Source organism: Suncus etruscus, chromosome 3 (genome assembly GCF_024139225.1).
Source record: "Suncus etruscus isolate mSunEtr1 chromosome 3, mSunEtr1.pri.cur, whole genome shotgun sequence".
In the NCBI taxonomy this organism is placed as follows: Eukaryota; Metazoa; Chordata; class Mammalia; order Eulipotyphla; family Soricidae; genus Suncus; species Suncus etruscus.
Genome location: NC_064850.1, coordinates 135,077,802 through 135,092,200, shown reverse-complemented (window position 1 = coordinate 135,092,200; position 14,399 = coordinate 135,077,802). Strand labels below are relative to the sequence as shown.

Genomic DNA, 14,399 nt, shown 5'->3' with positions numbered 1-14,399 from the left:
AGGATAGGTATATAGGGGACCACATATTCTAGCAGCCCTGGGGGTGAGGGAAGAGGATACGGGAGATAGAACAAAAACGGAGGTGTAGGGAGGACAATTTGGTGATGGGAATCCCCCCTGATGTTATGTAAATATTTAACTAAAATATATTGTCAACAACATGTAAACCACTATGATCAAAATAAAGATTATATTTAAAAAAAAAAAAAAAAGAAGTTCTGGTTCAATTGTGGCACTGCATAATCCCTTGAGTACTGCCCTGAATAGCTCCAGAACATGGCTGGGTATGGTTCCAAAAACAAACGAACAAATAACCACCAACCAAAAACCCAATAACTAACTAAACAAAAGCAAGATATTTATTATTAGCTTTTGAAGCTTTAAAATAGGTATGGATTTTTGAAGAATTTTTGGAGATTTAAAGAAAACTACCAGATGGAATGATTGCAATCACCATTCAAGGAAGAAGCAATTCAGCGACTTTCTAAAAGTGAAAATTAATAAAATTAATTAATAAAATTAAAGTCTGTCATGATTATTCTTATTTACTTAGGGTGTAGGGCTCCTCCTGGTTCTGTGCTCAGAGATCACTCCTGAGGGTACCTGGAGGGCAATATGTGGTACAGGGGATTGAGCTGGGGTCAGCTGTATGAAAGCCCAATTTTTAGTGACAATATTTACAAAGAGAAACCTGGCAACTCCTTTATTTTGGTGGTGTTGGTGACTGAACTCAGGACCCCACACATACAAGGTAAGTGCTCTATTATTGAGCTACACCCAGTTCTACCTCCAACAATAGTCTTTTCAGGGCCATCAACCACTTTGAGAGCCCCTTAAAAACTATGAACTCTCCCCAACCCCAGAACTGCACATTAACAAGTTTTTTTTTTTTTTTTTTTTTCTTTTTGGTTTTTGGGCCACACCCTGTGACGCTCAGGGGTTACTCCTGGCTATGTGCTCAGAAGTCGCTCCTGGCTTGGGGGACCATATGGGACGCCAGGGGATCGAACCGCGGTCCTGTCCAAGGCTAGCGCAGGTAAGGCAGGCACCTTACCTCTTGCGCCACCGCCCGGCCCCACATTAACAAGTTTTAATGTAATTTTTAAGGCTTTTAAAGTCCTTAAATGGACCAAGGACCCAGTGAATAATTCATAACATATGAAATATCAATAGCCAACATCTATTCTTTAAAAAAAAATTTTTTTTTAATAGGAATACACCCAGCATATACCAGATAGGTGGTGAGAGGGGAACATAATCACTAGGATCAAGCTCAGGGTCTCATGTATGCCAGGCATGTGCTCCGACACTTGAGCTATCTTTCACCAGCCCAGCCAACCTGTTTGATCTATATCTATTTCTTTATTTTATTCTGCTGTGTTGGGGGCCTCATACATGCAAGACAGGTGCTCTACCACTAGGCCATATTTCTGGCTAAGCCAATCTCTTTCCTTTTTTTGTTTGTTTTATGGGCCATACCAGGCGACACCCAGGGGTTACTCTTAGCTCTGCACTCAGAAATCACTCCTGGCAGGCTCAAAGGACCATATGGGATGCTGGAAATTGAACCGGGGTCCATCCTGGGTTGGCCACGTGCAAGGCAAATGCCCTACCACTTTGCTATCACTCCAGCCCAGCCAATCTGTTCTGTAACTGAAAAGAACAGGGCTCAAATAATGGGTATTACCAGGTCCAAGTTGTTTTAGGTGCATTGATGGAAAAAACAAAAAAGGTTAGAAATAAATACCCAAGCCAAAGTCAATGAAAATAGAACCCAAACTATAACAATCTAAACTTAAAATGTACCTATTACACTGGTAAGCCAGGGGACTGAGGTGGAGGTATGAGATGCACACCGGGAACTCTGGTGGAGGGGATGGCCCTAATTCACTGTCACTGTATGCCTGAAATCCAACTTTCAGGACTTGTAATTCACAATGGTCTCAATAAAAAAAAAAAAAAGGAAAAGGCATTAAAATTCAAGTTCATCTTTTTGTTTGCTTTTGGGTCATGCCCAGAGGCACCCAGAAGTCACTTCTGGCAGGCTCAGGGAACCATATGGGATGCCGGGGATCAAACCTGGGTTGGCCTCATGCAAGGCAAATGCCCTATCCACTGTGCTATCACCCACCCCCCAAAAGTTCAAGTTTCTATTACCAAATGGTAACTCTCATTTCCTCTCCCACTACCATCACTCTCTTCCTGACAGCAAAAAGAAAAGAAGATTCATCTATGAAACCACTCCCAGCAAGACCAGGGACCAGTCAGAACAAGCAAACTAGCAAAGAACCAAAAACCTTTCAGGGAAGTGACTGGTTTCTCAGAAACCACATTCTGGCATTCTGACATCGTTGCCTTCAAGAGATCCTCGGCTTGTCCTCTCTGAGACACACAGGTTTTTGTAGCCTAATTCTTCACTCCCCCCACCCACCACCACACCCTGTGGTGCTCAGGTTTACTCCTGGCTCTGCACTCAGGAATCACTCCTAGCAGTGCTCAGGGGAGGACCCAAATGGAATGCCAGGGATTGAGCCTGGGTCAGCTACATGCAAAGCAAACATCCTACCTACTGTATTATCTCTTTAGTCCCACGTCAGTCCTCACACTTAAGTGTAATGGAAAAAAAAAAAAAAAAAAACCAAGGAAGTGCTATATGCTTAAGGGAAGGCCTTCACATAAAAGAGGAAAAAAGTAATCTTGGAAAAAAAGAAAACCCAGAGGCTGAAAAAAGTAACTTAAGCACAGAGAGAGGAGTAAGACCTGAGCATTGCTGAATGAAACCCAAAACCCAATAAATAATAAAAATAAAAAACTTCTGCCCTGAAAACAATACTTTTTTGTTTGTTTGTTCTTGGGCCACACCTGGCTGCACTCAGAAATTATTCCTGGCTCTGCACTTAAAAATCACTCCTGGCAGGTTCGGAGGATCATATGGGATCCAGGAATTGAACCTGGGTCCGTCCTGGGTCTGTCCTGGGTCGGCTGAGAGCAAGGCAAAAACCCTACACTATGCTATCATTCTGACCCCTGCAAAAAAAGACTTTTAAGAGAATAAAAAAAACAAATCACAGACTGAAAAAAAAATATTAAAAAAAATATTCTGGGGCCGGGAAGGTGGTGCTAGAGGTAAGGTGTCTGCCTTGCAAGCGCTAGCATAGGACGCACCACGGTTTGATCCCCCCCCCCTGCGTCCCATGTGGTTCCCCCCAAGCCAGGAGTGATTTCTGAGCGCATAGCCAGGAGTAATCCCTGAGCGTCAAATGGGTTTTTGGCTCAAAAACCAAAAAAAAAAAAAATTCTGATAGAAATCTCTTAAAACTGAACAGTAAAGAGCTAGAGGTATAGTACAGCAGGTAGGGCACTTGCCTTGAACTTAGCCAAACCAGGTTCGATCCATGGTGTCCCATATGGTCCGAGCATGCTAAAAGTGATTTCCTGAGTGCAGAACCAGGAGTAACCCCTGGCTCTGAGTACCAAATGGGTGTGTCCTCCCTCCCCCAAAAGACCCAAAGAAACAAAAACTGAACAGTAAAAAATGAATAAATCAAGTTTTAAAAAAAGAGATACACTAACAAAAAATGAAACGATGCTCAACATGCTATTAGAAAATTTTAAATAAAACAATAAAATACTAGAAAGGCTAAAATTCAAATCACCAACCAAGTGTTAATGACAAGAGAGACACAGAAACTCTCATTCACTACTGATGAGATACCAGTATCATGGCTACTCTAGCAACCCAAAGGAAAAGAATGAAAACACAAAATTAAATAAATAAATATAGTAAAATTATTTTCACAAGGGTAGCAAGAAACTCAATGGGGAAAATTAGTTTTTTTAAAAAACAAACAAACAAACAAACAAACAAACAAAAAACTGTGCTGGGTGTCACAGAAACAGCCCAGTGGATAGGGCATTTTGCTTTGTACACACTGACTTAAATTCAATCCCCAGCATCCCATACGGTTCCTAGAGCACTGCCAGGAGCAGCAGGAGCAGTGAGGGGAAAGAAAGAGAGAAATGCGTGTTTGAGAAAGAGCACAGAGTTCTCCCAAGTGAAAAGAGAAAAGCAAAAGCTGTACACAGACAAGCAATACACATTCAAGGGAGAACACGAGCTGCCCTTGGGTAACAAGCCTTGAATGTGAGAGGCCCTGGGCTCTGTCTCTGCACTGCAACAAGAGGATCTAACCTGAAATAAAATGTAGAAATTTGAGATTTGGGGGGGTTTTGAGGGGGTTGGGGAAAGGTATGGTGTGTGTCAGAGATCCAATCTGGACCTCACACCTACTCTGCATTTACTCTGTTACTGGGCTGCCATTCTGGACTCTAGCTTTCTGTTCTGCTCTATCACATTAATCATATTAAAGTGCTTGATACACACATGGCTGTGTGTACATGGTAATGCTGGACAGGTGAGACATAGACCATTTTCCTCAATGTAAGAAATCCTAGTGAACAACACTGCTTCTGAAAATCTCAGCACCGACCTTGCAGGCACTACCGCTAATGCTATTTGGTGAAGGGAATGGGAAGCAATCCCATCACCCCTTGCACATTCCTGCTCAATCTAAGAGCTGTTATGGTTTCAGCCACTGTACTTTGAGATGGTTTCTTATACTGCTACAGTAAGAGAATGTGAAGTACAGCTCTGAACATGAAAGAATCTGCTGCAGTTCTGGAGTTTACAAACCGGTCAAACGGTAGGATGAATCACATTTCATACAATGCTCAACACTTGTAAATATACAAACAAGAAAATCTTCAATATTTGAACCCTTGATATTTTTAAGTTCAAGTATTCTGCTATTATGTACCAAAGGAGTTGCTCTACTATTGTAGGAAAAGATGAGATAACGTCTGTCTCTGAAGGACGAGGCATCTGAGAAATGAGCATCTGTTGGCATTAGAGATTAAAAAATAGGGGTCTGGAATGATAGCACAGTGGTAGGACGTTTGCCTTGTATGCAGACAACCCAGGACCAACAGTGGTTCAATTCCCAGCATTTCTGAGCACTGAGCCAGGAATAACCCCTGAGCATTGCTGGCTGTGACCCCCAAAACAAAACAAAATAAACAAAAAAACAATAAAAAAAGAGAGATTAAAAAATAATATAGCAGAAAAGTATTGTATGTGCCCGAATTGGGTTTGATACCAAGCATTCCATATGATCCCATATGGTTTCCCCGAGTACTGCCAGGAATGATTCCTGAGGGCAAAGCCAGAAGTGATTCCCCCAAAATAAACAAACAAAATACAACACACACACACACACACACACACACACACACACACACACACACACACACACACAAAAACTGTTCCTTGAGAATATCCATATATGTCTTGGGTGTATACACCTAATAAGTCTCTCAGTATTTTGAGTGAAGCAAGATAGTATTTTATTCAATGAATTTACTTAGACATGAGGGGAGAGAAATAGAATATGTGTTTAAGAGAGAACATCTGTGGGGGCTAGAGCGATAACATAATATGTAGGGCATTTGCCATGCACTTGGCTGACCTGAATTCAATTCCTGGCATCCCATATGGTCCCCAAGCCTGTCAGGGCAATTGTGTGCAGAGCCAGGAATAAGCCCTGACAGCCGCTGGGTGTGGCCCAAAAACCAAAGTAAAAATAGAGGGGACCGGCGCCGTGCCGCTAGAAGTAAGGTGTCTGCCTTGCCAGCGCTAGCCTAGGACAGACCTCGGTTCCATCCCCTGGCGTCCCATATGGTCCCCCAAGCCAGGAGCGACTTCTGAGTGCATAGCCAGGAGTAACCCCTGAGCATCAGTGGGTGTGGCCCAAAAACCAAAAAAAAAAAAAAATAGAAAAAAAAAATCTGTTCCTCTAGAGTTGTGAAAAACAGAGAGTAAGAGATATGTGTTTATAGGAAAACAAGGGCCTGGAAGAGCCACAATCTCACTTTTTATCTTAAACAAATAAATTCAAAACCTACCTTCTTTCAGTGAGTTTACTAGAATTGCTACTTAGAATACTAGGCAAAGCTTTACCTGATTTTCTGGTTTTCATCTTTATAAAATAACACTCTACTTTCTGAAGCACTTTTTTTAAGTCTTTATTTTTTCATGAACAATAAAAAACTAGAAGCCTTGGGGAGCAGTACAGGGCACTTGTCTTGCACACAGCCAACCCTGGTTTGATCCCCAGAGCCACATATGGTTGTGCGCACCAACAGCAGTGACCCCTGAGTACGAAAGCCCGAGTAAGCCCTGAGCACTGCTGGGTGTGGTCTCAACCCCTCTCCTCATAAAAAAGTAAAAGTTGTAAAACAAATATTGAGAGAATTAATCAAAATTTAACTTTTCAAATAGAAATTTTAAATATCCATGGGGTTGGAGTGACAGTACAGCAGGTAAAGCTCTTGTCTGCATGCAGATGACATGGGTTTGATCCCAGGCATTCCATATGGTCCTCCAAGCACTGCTAGGAGTAATTCATGAGTGAAGAGCGAAGAGAAACCTAAGAATTCCTGGTTATGCCTCCTTCCCCCCCATAAAAAAAGAATATTTAAATTTTCCTTAGAAAAGGTTTCTCTTTTAAATAGTTACTTAGAAAGCAAGCCTTCTTATTTGTTTTTTGGACCATACCCAGGAGTATGCAGGGTTTACCCTAGCTCTGCACTTAGGGGTACTACCAGTAATGTTTGAGAGGCCACATGGAGTTGGCAGGATTGACCACATGCAAGGCAAGCATCCTAACTGCTACATTATCTCTTTAGTACTTCCTGCTCCTGCCTCCAAAGCAAGTTATTTAAAATAAAGTCTAAATTTAATTGTCTAAATATATATACTCAGACAGCCAAAAGAATTTGAGAGGGGGGGGCCTGCGGAGATAGTTCAAGTGGTAATACACACACCTGGGTATAATCCCAGGCACTACTCACTTCCCAGACAGCAATAATGGTGCGGATCTGTTCGACCCCAAACACCAACAGGTATGGCCCTATTTAAAATAACTTAAGGATCAGAGAGAGAGAACAGAAGTTAGAGCACATGTCTTACATGTGACTGACCACAGTTCAATCCCTGGCAGCACAGAGCCAAACATCACTGGGTACAGTGCTGAAGGCTCACAGGTACTGCCAAGAGTTGCTCTGGAGTGTTCTGAGCATTGCAGGGTGGTCCACATGGTCCATGGCACCACTGAGCCAGTGTAGCACAGCATTTTCATGGAACCACTGGCTAAGTTAGCAGAGAATGACATGAAAGGCTTCTGGGTCATTAAGGCACTGATTGGAAGCCCTGCTTCCTATAGAAACATACACACACACACACACACACACACACACTCACACTTTGAGACTTAACTGAACTTAAAATTGTGATGATACTCATGCCTAGTAATAAAAGACAAAGGCATCCTGAAGCAACTTGGGAGGAGGCATAGATTCTCTCTCCCTGAGCACAGTACAGCGCTGGACTTCATGTACATAGAATAAAAACCACAGTCAATACAAGCCTATGCAGACATGTGCCATCAAACCCCCCATATATAAAACCCCCATGTGATAAATACTTGTTATTTTATAAATCACTAATAACTATGGTTTTTTGTTTGTTTGTTTGTTTTTGGGTCACACCTGGCAGCACTCAGGGGTCACCCCTGGCTCTATGCTCAGAAATCACCCCTGGCAGGCTCAGGGGACCATATGGGATGCTGGGATGCGAACCACCATCCTTCTGCATGCAAGGCAAATGCCCTACCTCCATGCTATCTCTCCAGCCTATAACTATGTTTTAAAGAGTTCTTATCTTTAACAGATAGAGATCAGAATTTGCAAATAGTATCTGAATTTGCTTTAGATTCAAACTGAGCTGGGCTGGACAATGTAAGAGACTGCTAATGACGGAGAGATAGCACAGCAGCATTTGCCTTGCAAGCAGCCGATCCAGGACCAAAGGTGGTTGGTTCGAATCCCGGTGTCCCATATGGTCCCCCGTGCCTGCCAGGAGCTATTTCTGAGCAGACAGCCAGGAGTAACCCCTGAGCACAGCCGGGTGTGGCCCGAAAACTAAAAAAAAAAAAAAGAGAGAGAGAGAAAGAGAGAGACTGTTAATGAAAGGACACCCTATTCTCCAACATATACTTGAAAACAGCCATAGTAAAACAAAAATTATAAACAACAACAAACAAACCACCAAAAATTTCAGCTAGAAATGCAAAATATGGGTACACAAATAGTCAGAGATGGTGTCAAACTCTTCCACAGGGCTAAGTTTTCTAAAATGTCATTGACTAATAGAGAAATCAAAATGTCACAAGTAAATTGATTCTGATCACTTCTCATGCCAGGATTTTACAGCCAAGAGGCAGTTGACTCAGAGCTACACAGAATTCTAATATATGTGGTCAGTGAATTTCTTGTCCAACAACTAATAACCAAAACAGCAGCTAATAAAGACACATACAAAAAGCGTAAGACTACTGACAATTTAAGAGGATGGGAAGAGAACACCGCTATATAACACATGACATTTGCCACTAATTAAAACAACTTTATGGAAATAATTACCAGTATGTTTAATGGAAAGGCTTATAAGCTTTGAGTCAAACACAGACATTGGTTCATAGCCATTTAACTAGCTACATGAACTGCTAAATTACTTACTTAACCTCATTACTTCTCAGAAAAGTGACAGCTACATCACTGGCCTTTCTTTCTTTTTTTTTTAATTTTATTTATTTATTAATCGATTGGTTTTCAGCCACACCTAGCAATATTCAGCAGTTACTCCTAGCTTTGTGCTCAGAAATCACTCCTGGCAAGCTCAGGGGACCATCTGGGATGCCAGGAATCGAACCAGTCTGTCCCGGGTGCTATCTCTCCATACCCTCACTGGCCTTTCTTAGGAGAGTGGCAACTGTCAGGAATCTTGAAAGCAGAATATTTGGTTCAAGCTAATGCCTTGCCTTTAGGCTTGTGAAGGACCCTGAACCAGAATTACATAGTAGTTCAAGTACTACCAGGTTTGCAATTCTCAAAACAGAAAATTCTTAGACAAAGAAAATGGGTTGGTGGTTATCAGAGGGAAAGGGGTTGGTGTGGAAAGGAGAAACAGGTAAGTAAATGGGATCAGTTTTATAATGACAGAAATTAGACTTTTGGTGATGATCATGTAATGTAAACAATGTCACATTATAATGCTATAATCTGAAATTCAAAATGATATAAAAAATGCCACTGCAAATACTAAATACATATTAAATGCACTAAATTACTGGCATTGTTAATGCATAAAAAAGAAAACTGGTAGATTACACTAAAGGTGACATTTGTCTTACATTTTTCTAAATACAGAGGTTAAGCTCCTGTTATACAAATTGAGTTATATAAGCAAACTTGTGAATTCATGTGGAGAGAGTTTGCTCATCACTTTGTGTGACTGTAAATGTGATTAGAAACAGGGTATTATGTTCAATACTGATTTTCTTAAATCTGACTTTGCTTTATGCAAAAGAACACAAACAACAATTTAGACCAGACAGTCACATAACTTAATATCCCAGTCCCTGATCTAAAACTGAGGCCCTAGACCAGGGGTTCTCAAAACTTTTTAAAGTGTGTCAGTTCACTGTCCCTCAGATTGCTGGAGGGCTGGACTATAGTTTAAAAAAAAAATCAACTATGAACAATAGCAGCCTAAGGGCAGTAATTTGAGGACCCCAGCCTCAGAGTGAGAGGAGGAGTCAAGAGGCAGAGAAAAAGAGGGGAGTTGGAGACTGGGAATGCACAACCCACACATGCGCACTGCAGGCCTGGGAGAAGTCCTGCAAAGCAGGACAGGCATCAGGTGACAAAAACACTCCATGAGATGGATGAATGTTCTTGGCAGGCTGCTTGTGGCACATGGGCCGTAGTTTGAGAACCCCTGCCCTAGACCACACATGCATACCATATCTATATGTATGTGCTCTGTAGCTACTCTAAAACATACTTTAATATTAATTTTAAAAGTATTCAAACTTACCTGAATGAGACACTTGCTCACATCACTAGCACAGAGTGCTTTGTTACAACTCAGTGACAGAGGAACCCATGGCAGGAACACCAGGACAGCTAGAGTAAGCATAACAGCACAGTATGACTTCATTGTTCTTCAAATAAGCAACTCCCAGGAACCTAAATAAATAGAAAGAGAAGAAGAAAGACTTTAACCCCAAATGCTAAAGCAAAAATAAATGCAAAAGTGAGCAGCAAAATAAGCCAAGATTTTTTTAAAAATATAAATTACTTTGCTTAAAGACCAAGTATCACAGAATTGTTATAGTTGATCATAATTCATTTGTTTCCAGGTAAGTGGTAGTGAATTTATTAAAAAAGAAAAAAAGAAGAAAGTACAGCAACAAGAAAATTTGTGAAAATCATTGTATCTTGCAATGAGGTCATTAAGTCATTGTCAGAAGACTTAGTAAGTTCCACACAGCTACACACACACACACACACACACACACACGCGCGCGCGCGCGCGCGCACGCTGTTGTATTAGCAATAACCTTCATTAAGTCATTGTCAGAAGACTTAGTAAGTTCCACACAGCTATACACACACACACACACACACACACACACACACACACACACACACACGCGGCGCGCTGTGGTGTTAGCAATAACCTTGGAATTCCTGGACTCTGTGACTGCATTGAGAAACCTCGAATTTTTTAATACTATCATCCCGTAGGAACACATCAATTTAGATGCGAATGTGTATCTGAAGCCACGTAATGTACATAAACAAAAGTAACAGCAACAAGCAACAAGCAAAGACTTTTTGTATTAAAAGACTTGAGTAGGGGCCGGTGCGGTGGCGCGGTAAGGTGCCTGCTTTGTCTGCGCTAGCCTAGGAAGGACCACGGTTCGATCCCCCGGCGTCCCATATGGTCCCCCAAGCCAGCAGCGACTTCTGAGCGCATAGCCAGGAGTAACCCCTGAGCGTCACCGGGTGTGGCCCAAAAACCATTAAAAAAAAAAAAAAAAGACTTGAGTGAACATTTAAAGACAATTCTCAGGGGGGCTGAAGCAATAGCATTTGCCTTCCATGTAGCCAACCCAGGAAGGACCCGGGTTCAAAACCTGGCATTGAGCCTGCCAGGAGTGACTTCTCAGACTCCTGAGCACGGCTGTGTGTGGCCCAAAAACAAACAAACAAACAAACAAACAAAAAAGATAAATCTCAGAGCTGAGGGGATAACATAAGGATTAAGGCACTTGACTTGCATGTTGGTAACCCCCTATGACCCCCAAATTGGTGAACCCCAAAATTAAATTTAAAAAAATCCTTAGATTTTTAGTGGGTAGGTCACCTGGCACATGGATAATCCATGCAGGACCCTCAGCATCCCAATATAGTAGTCCTCTGAGCCTGCTAGAATCAATTCATGAGCGCAGAGCCAAGAATAACCCCTGAGCACTACTGGATGTGGCTCCCCAACAAAACAAAACAAAACAAAACCAAAAGATCCTCAGTGAAAAATTAAGTACTCAAAACAAAAAAAAACAAACTACAATTTTATATGATTATGTCTTAACCATTTTCAAAGATAAGACTATTAAAGCTCCTCAAACTACCCAGAAACACTAAGAAAATTAGCGAATGTTATCTATTAACTTTACAAATATTGATATTATATGTTATGTATAGACCACTAGTAACCTGAGGGCACTGCAATAAGATTTCAATATTTCATTGCTACTATTCAAGTCTACTTTTAGGTGTACTAAAAGTAGATCCACAAAAAACCACTACTGCAGCATTATAGCTTCAAAACAAGACTATTTTAATTCTTAGCATAAAAAATACACAATAGCTGATGGGCTGGGCTCATGCTTTGCATAAAGGAAGCCAGGTTCAATTCCTGGACCTACGTTGCCACTGCAAACACCTAAAAGAGCAACGATCCAGGAGGAGTCCCTGAACAGCCCGTGGTGTGAGCTAAAAATTTAACAAAGCAAACTGCACATTAGTCTAGTGGGTCACACGTGGCTCAGCTGTGCCTTTTATGTGTGAGTCCTGGGCTGGATTCTAGCTGCTCTGACCCCCCACCCCTACCAGGGAGAGCTACCCTGTGGACCCTAGTACCTGAAGCAGTTTCCCAGACAATACAAAATGCACGGTATTCTAGTGTGTTTCATGACGATTTCATCTTGCCTCTTAATCTAAAAATGCCAGAATAAAGTAGCTCAAAGAATGGACTATTATTTCTTAAATCCCTTTGCAACTAACACAGAAAACAATAAGCTGCTAACTGCATTAAGAAACTGATTAATTTATTAAAATGTGGAGATATTATTTTAATTTTATTGGTACCACAGATTATTCCAAGATATTACGGTTCCCCCCCCCCAAAAAAAAAAATCTCAAAAAGCCCAGCTCAAAGGGATTACAGTGATCAACCCAATTTATTTAGTATAAAAGAACTTCTTGGCGTTAAAACTTACATCTCTACACCCCTCCCCAAAAAAGAAAGAGAATTAAGGAAGAGAAGAAACAAGTGGTTATCCAAGAGAAATAAAAGATGGGTTTATGGAGCCTTAAACCCTTAAGTCTTGCTAAATACAATAAAACAGGAGCAACAAGAAAGTGAAGAGAAAGTGCCTTTTGCAGCCAGGGAGCGAATTCCCGGCCAGGCCATCTCACCCACACCGAGGCGCCCCAACTATTTCTTCCCTTCTCCTCTACGGAACACCCCGAGTCCAGCTGCATCGTCCTGTCCTCCGAGGCCCAAGAAAGCATCTGGAAACGGATTTTTTCCAGACCAAGTTTCCATCCTGCAGCGCCTAACAGGGCTCTTTCCAGGCCGCCTCTCCACCCACACCGCCCCCCAACCTTCCCCAGCCGGAGAGAGGCTGGCTGTTCCGCACCAAGCGGGAACCGGGGTGCAGGCAGGGCCGGGCAGCGCAACAAAAGCCTCGGCCTTGGGTCGGACAGGGCGATGCCCGGACAGACGCCTTTGTGCCCGGCCCCGGCCCCCCACCCCAACCCTGCATTCCACCGAGCTGCGCCCAGCCGCCCGCGCCCCGGCCCCGGCCTCGGCCTCGCAGGCGGCGCTGCTGGCCTTTGGGCCCGAGCCAGCATCATCTCGCTCCCCGCCGAGGCGGCCGGGCCGGGCCGGGCCGGGAAGAGCCCTCTGCGCGCGGGCCGCTACGCCCCGGCCGGCCGGCCGCTCCGCGAGCCCCGGGCACCTCCCCGGACAGGAGCCCACCTGCCGCCTCTGCCCGGCCTCCCTCGCTCGGGTCCCGCAGCCGCTCGCGCCGCTCCGTCCGCCCGCGCTCGGGTCAGCACACGCCCCCGGCCCGGCCCGGCCCGGCCCGCCCGGCCCACGCCACACCCCAGACCTAGCCGCGCCCTCCCAGCCGCTCCGCCCGCTGCAACTCCCGTCTACGCTCCTGGCCTTCCGTCCTGTTCGCTTGCTTGCTTGTTTGTCTGTTTACTTGCCGTACCTGGCGGTGCTTAACGGTTCCCCCCGGCTTCTGGCGGGTCTGGGGTGTCCAGAGATGGAATCCAGGGAACCCAATGCAAGTCAAACCCTTCTAACAGACCCCCAGCCCCATCTCTCCAAGCCACATCGCTTTGCCATTTCTTTTGTCAGCTAACCTTGCTTTCCACCTGACCCCACTGTCACTTGCATTTGGGCAACTTTGGTCGTTCAAGGTTTCTCTTGCAAAGCAGCAGAACCGAGAATCTAGCAAAATAGCAGCTTCTTTAGACCCGTGCTCCTTGCCTGCAAGATGCTGGTTCATTAGGTATTGGAGAAACAAGGCAGGCTTAAGATGATGGAGAATATAGGGGGCCCCAGCACTCCCAGGGATCACTCAGGTTTCCCAGTAGAGCTGACACTTGAGTCCTTGTTATTTGATCTCGGCAAGAGGCTTTATTTGATCGAGATTTTTCAGGACCTGAATTGGAATCCCCAATAATGGAGTCTTTTTTTTTCTAATCTTTGTTTAGCAGTTCATTAAAATCTGGTGCCCCCGAACGAATGAGTACAAGAGAGCATTGTGCTTAGAACTAGGAATGGAGGGCAGGAAGAGTTAGACCTGGCCAGAAAGCTCATTAGTGGGAGGAGGAAATAAATGGACAGCTAGACAAATGGTTACAGTATGCCACTTTTGCAGTCTTGGTAGGGGAAGATGACCTAAGCACGATTCATTTACGCTGTATTAGAGAAAAATAGGTTCCTCTTATCAATAACATATAGAAAAAGCCAACTGGGAATTAAACTGAGCTTTCCCACACCATGGGAATTTGCATTTACTGCTGTTGTTTTGAGGTTACACCTGGCAGAGCTCAGGACTTACTCCTAATTCTGCACTCTGGAATTACTTCTGGCAGTATTCAGGGAATTATATGGAGTGCCTGGGATCAAACCCAGA

General features: G+C 43.5%; 2 protein-coding genes across 3 annotated transcripts in view; one reads left to right on the top strand and one right to left on the bottom strand.

Moving 5' to 3' along the window:
- TWSG1 (twisted gastrulation BMP signaling modulator 1) overlaps positions 1-13,625 on the bottom strand; it is a 47,997-nt gene extending 34,372 nt beyond the window's left edge. The window contains exons 1-2 of one of the 2 annotated variants that reach the window (XM_049770144.1): positions 13,467-13,625; positions 9,995-10,146 (exon numbers count right to left, since the gene is read on the bottom strand). In XM_049770144.1, the coding sequence (XP_049626101.1) occupies positions 9,995-10,117 (123 nt within the window). In that variant the 5' untranslated portion in view covers positions 10,118-10,146; positions 13,467-13,625. Of the gene's footprint in view, positions 1-9,994; positions 10,147-13,228; positions 13,286-13,466 lie in introns of those variants that run through there. The other variant, XM_049770146.1, reaches the window with a different exon arrangement.
- On the top strand, positions 11,260-13,619 carry LOC126004469 (uncharacterized). Its single transcript, XM_049770893.1, has 2 exons — positions 11,260-11,274; positions 12,594-13,619. The coding sequence occupies exons 1-2, from the start codon at positions 11,260-11,262 to the stop codon at positions 13,617-13,619; spliced, it is 1,041 nt and encodes a 346-aa protein (XP_049626850.1).
- Positions 13,626-14,399: the final 774 nt, after the last annotated feature.